Genomic DNA, 5,080 nt, shown 5'->3' with positions numbered 1-5,080 from the left:
TTATGGGTGTATTACTGTAGACACGAAAATTAAGATAAAGTATAATTAGTAAGTAATTAAAAAATATATTAGTAAAAATTATTCAGTAAAAATAATTATAGATTAAGATTAAGATAAATATATAGTTTAATTAAGATTAAAAAAATTTAAATTTTAAATTTTAAAATATGATTAAAGTGTATAATTAATTTTTTTTTTTAAAAAGGACAAATTATGTGGGACGGACGAAAACAGAATATATGGACAAATTATGTGGGAGGGATGAATAGAACAAATTTTAAGAAAAACCTCCAAACAAACACGTGAGAGTAGTAATCGAAATTAAAATTATAAAAATTGATAAAAATACAATTTTATAAAATTAAAAAAATCACAAACAAATTCGACTAGAACAAAACAAGTGGGGTATCGCTACTCGATGACTTCTACTATTCCACGTTCACTTATTATCTTCCACACAAAAACCCAAAACGCCGGCGAGCCACCGATCCGACGCGCCGCCGTCCTCCGCCGCCGCCCTGGCGGTTTCTTTCAATTCCTGAGCTCTCCGCCTCATAGCCTTCCCTTCCTCTCCTTCTATCACCGCCTTCACCACTCTCGCAATCTCCTCCCTTCCCACCACTTCTCCCCCCACCGCCGCCGACGCCGCCGAAACCCTCGCCGCCACTCCGGCCTCCTCCACCAGCATGGTGGCGTTCATCCTCTGCTCCGCATAAAGCGGCCACGCAACCATCGGAACGCCGTGAACTAAGCTCTCCAGCGTCGAATTCCATCCGCAGTGCGACAGAAACGCTCCGGTGGAACCGTGCCGGAGAATCGCCATCTGCGGCGACCACGACGGCACCACCAGTCCTCTTCCTTCAGTCCTGTCGACAAATCCGGCCGGCAGATACGACGACGGATCGCCGCCGTCCTCCCCGCCGACGGTGAAGTACGCGGCGGAGGCGACGCCGTCCGTCGGCCGGCGCGCCACCAGAACGAACCGCTGCCGGCTCAATTCCAGTCCCCATGCCAATTCGATCAATTGCTTGCTCGATAAAGCTCCGCCGCTGCCGAGGCAGACGAACAAAACCGATTCCGGCGGCTGAGAATCCAGCCAGGCTATAATTCCGGCGTCCTTTCCGGAGAGATCTTCGCCGTCTTTTATCACCGGTCCGACCGGATAAACCGGCGGCACCGGAAGGTTCCTGAAGAACGGGTTTTCGTTCAGTGCTTTAATCCGATCGGAATCGAGATCTTCCCAAACATTCAAGAAGATTCCAGAAGCTTCCGATAACCGCCGCGAATGGTGAAGGTACCTTGAGACAACAACAATTTTGGAATCTTTTAATGCTATTTAATTTCTTTTTTTAAATATCATATCAAATTGTATAAAATAATATTTTTAATTTTTATTTAAATTAAAATATAATATTACACCTACAAAAAGTTTATACAAAAAGTGAGAACAAAAATATCCAATTTTTACATATTTTTACTTAGGGTTGGCAAAACTAACGACTGCTCCGAAAGTTCGATTCAAGTACAGCACAAAAAATTGTTCTTGATCCTCAAAAAATAGGCATAAAAATTTTCGGACCGTGTTCGGGGTCACAAAGGTCAGACCGTGCCTAACCCGTTCTGATTGTAAAATTAATATTGAAATTTTAATAAACTTATATATACATATTAATTTTTGAAATATAATAAAAATTACAATATAACTTTATGATAAAGGTTTTAGATTTTGTAGATGTTTGGTTCTGAGTTCAATTTTTTACTTTTATTATTAAAATATATTATTCCTTTTGTCCCAGTTTTAGAATGGGTTGTGTTTGATACGAAATTTAAGGAATATTAAGGAATATTGATATTATATTGATAATGGGTAAAAAATACGAGTAAAAGATTTTTTTGTCATTGTGAGTGTATTAGTGTAAAAAATAGTGGCAATTGTGTAATAATAATGAAAAAGTAAAAGTAGTTTTATAGGAATATGATTATTTATGAAAATAAGACTATTGTTTTAGGACAGACAAAAATGGTAAACATAACTATTGTACGGGAACGGATGAAGTCTGTTCTAAATTGATTCAAAATAAAAAATAATAATAATTAAAAAAAATAAAAAAACTTAGAAATAAAAAGACTTAGAAATAAAAAAGCACCCGGCACAGCCCGGCCTTTCCGGGCCCAATTGCAAATTGGACCGTGCTGTCCAGCACGATTTAGAATCAGATCAGGCCGGCCCAAATTACTATCCATATTTTTACTATTTAATAAAATATTAATTCATCTGTCTCAGAAGAGATGTCTTATTGGGAGTTGACACTACAATTAAAGAATAATAATATTTAATTAAAAATCGGTATAAAGTATAATGTAAAATAGTAAATTACTCTTACTTTTTGAATGATTTTTTAAAAAAATGTTAAGAATAATAATTATGTGTAGTCGTGAAAAAGTAGAAATAATTTAATTATAAAGTAAAAATCATAATTACTAAATAAAAAAATATAAAAATTATTTTAGAACAGACGAAAATAAAAAAAATAAGACCATTCTTCTAGGACGGAAGAAATAATATTTTTTTAATACATTATAAAATTTGAAAGAATCCGAGGAAGAAACTTATCATCAAAGAAACTTATCAACAGTTTCTATACCATCTCCACATCACAATTTCTTTTTTTTTCACCTCAACTACGACTTATGCACCCAATTTACTATTTTATACATCCGCATGGATTAAATGTTGAATATTTAAATTCAGCACTCAATGGAGATAGCTACAACTTAAATTTATAAAATTATATCATCTAATTAATACTCCCGCTCTCTCTTAACAATTTATTTATTTTTTTATTCTGGTTCGTTTCATAACAAAATATTCATTTTTTTTAATAATTGTATTATCTATCTAACATTATAAATACCCTTACAATTTATAATATATTACACGAATGGCATTACCTTTATATTATACAATATTAATAGGGTTAATTTAGTACTTTTACCTTTATTTCTACTTTATTTCAATGTAAAAACATAAATGGATATATAAATATGAGACGGATAGAGTATAAATTATGATAATGAGTTTTTATACATTCAGTCTTGTGCTGAAATTGTAATTTTGGAATTTGATTATTTTTTTATAGACATATAATGTAATAAAGTAGTATAAATTTATTTTACTTTTGTCATTAGGGAGATAAAAAAATAATAATAATAAATAAGAACAATAAAATAAGAGATATATTGATATTTAATTGAAAAATATATTTACTAAAAGTAAATGAATATTTTTAATTTGGATAAATGAAAATGAAAAAATAGATATATTTGATTCGGACAACGAAAAGAATATATTTATATCAAAAATATTTATTTTTGTATATTGATTTTTTAATATTAATTATTATATCAAAATATAGTACTTCCTCCGTCCCGGTCCAAACGGGTCTTTTGGAGTTTTGGAGTAGATTTAGAAATAATAGTATTTATTAGTTAGTGCAAATGTGTAAGACGTTTTAACATTTTTGTCATTTGATTTTATGTCAAAAGTAATTGTATATCAAAAGTAATTTTATGTGTAATAATATATTTGTAATTTAAGTAAAAAGTAAGAGTATTTTCGTAGTGGTGTATGATTACTTTTACTAAAATAGGAAAGAGATACCGAGTGAAATAGACTAAAATGATAAAAATGATATTCTGAGTTGGGATAGAAGGAGTAGAAATTAAGGAAAAATGATAAAATTATTTTTATTAGTATCTTATAATACTAATATAATGATATTTACAAAAAAAATTATACAAATAATATTTTCAATATTAAATACAATTATGTAAAAAATAAATGTAAAAAGCAAACGAAAATAGTATTAATTTGTTGCCTTTGTTAAAATTAATAATCGAGTAAATTTAATGTACGAATTAAAAAGAAAAATAAAAATAAATTTAACGGATGACATAATTCTTATAAATAAATGTAAATTTTGAATAAATAAGTAAATAATGCTATTTAACCATACCATTCATATTCAGCGTTTTTCCGATCTCTGACCTGATCGAGAAGATCGACCGTCCTCATCGGCCGGCATCCCGGAATCTCGATCGGCGCCGGAAGGTCGACGTATTCGCCGGCGACTTCGCCGTCGAGCGTCGGGATACACAGCGTGAAGGCGAGCAGAACTGCCGACGCCGTGAAAAACGAGTACACCGGAATCGACATTTCCCGGCAGACGTCAATGGCGTCAGTCGCGAATATATCGATGATTACGCCGGCGATTTCTCCGAGCTCCGTCAGAATCGATTTCAACGGTTTCAGCGATTCCCGCGCGATTACAGATATTTGAGTGACGAGCCTCATGTCGCCGGTGAGAATTTCAGAGACGTCGGCCGGCGGGAGGTTGACGACGGCGAGGCCAGGTACGTTCGCCGCCGGCGTCCGGAAAAAGTTCTCCTGAGCGGCGGAAGCCTCCGTGGTAATCACGAGGAAGGTGACGTGGCAGCCGTGGCGGAGGACGAGCTTCTTCGCCAGCTGGAAGAGAGGAATGATGTGACCCATGCCGGAGGTCGGCAGGAACACTAGATGTGGTTTCATTTTCTTCCGCCGCCGCCGCCGGCCGCCGTCGTGCGCGGTGGTTTACTGCGTGCTGGGGAATACATGCCTGATTAATAAGGTTGGTAATTTATAGACGATGGATTGTAGATATATTTATTTAGATTTATAATTATTAAATTATACTATTATTAATATAATTAGAATAGTTCGAATTCGTTCACCCAATATTATTAAATTATATATATATAATATTTATATTTTATTCATTTATAAAATGTTACTATTTCAACATAAAATATTACTCCCTTTATCCAAAAGAATTGAGTGTTTTTTTATTTTCGTCTTTCCCAAAATAATTGTTATACTTTTTTTATTTAGTAAATGAGTCCCCATTTTATAAAAAATATTATTTCTATTTTTTTAAATTATTCATAATTATTACTTTAATTTATTTTTTAAAATCTTTTATAAATGAAGATATTATAATCTTTGGGACTGAGAGAATATTTTTTATGTTACATATATAATACA

General features: G+C 33.1%; 1 protein-coding gene across 1 annotated transcript; it reads right to left on the bottom strand.

Moving 5' to 3' along the window:
* Positions 1–312: 312 nt before the first annotated feature.
* LOC127264406 (hydroquinone glucosyltransferase-like) lies at positions 313–4,681 on the bottom strand. Its single transcript, XM_051293915.1, has 2 exons — positions 4,017–4,681; positions 313–1,298 (listed from the first exon to the last, which is right to left on the bottom strand). Exons 1-2 carry the CDS (start codon positions 4,586–4,588, stop codon positions 440–442), a joined length of 1,431 nt encoding a protein of 476 aa, XP_051149872.1. The 5' UTR covers positions 4,589–4,681; the 3' UTR covers positions 313–439.
* Positions 4,682–5,080: the final 399 nt, after the last annotated feature.

This window comes from Andrographis paniculata, unplaced genomic scaffold (assembly GCF_009805555.1).
Source record: "Andrographis paniculata isolate CXL003 unplaced genomic scaffold, ASM980555v1 Contig70END, whole genome shotgun sequence".
NCBI classification, from domain to species: Eukaryota; Viridiplantae; Streptophyta; class Magnoliopsida; order Lamiales; family Acanthaceae; genus Andrographis; species Andrographis paniculata.
The sequence above is the reverse complement of the archived record's forward strand: the minus strand, read 5'-3'. Positions and strand labels throughout refer to the sequence as shown.

What these genes read in the sequence shown, in the direction of transcription:
- LOC127264406 (XM_051293915.1), bottom strand. Translation starts at nt 4,588, where the DNA reads ATGAAACCACATCTAGTGTTCCTGCCGACCTCCGGCATGGGTCACATC. An exon ending in AAAAACGCTGAATATGAATG is followed by an intron (nt 1,299 to 4,016) that starts GTATGGTTAAAT and finishes TGTTGTCTCAAG; the next exon opens with GTACCTTCACCATTCGCGGC.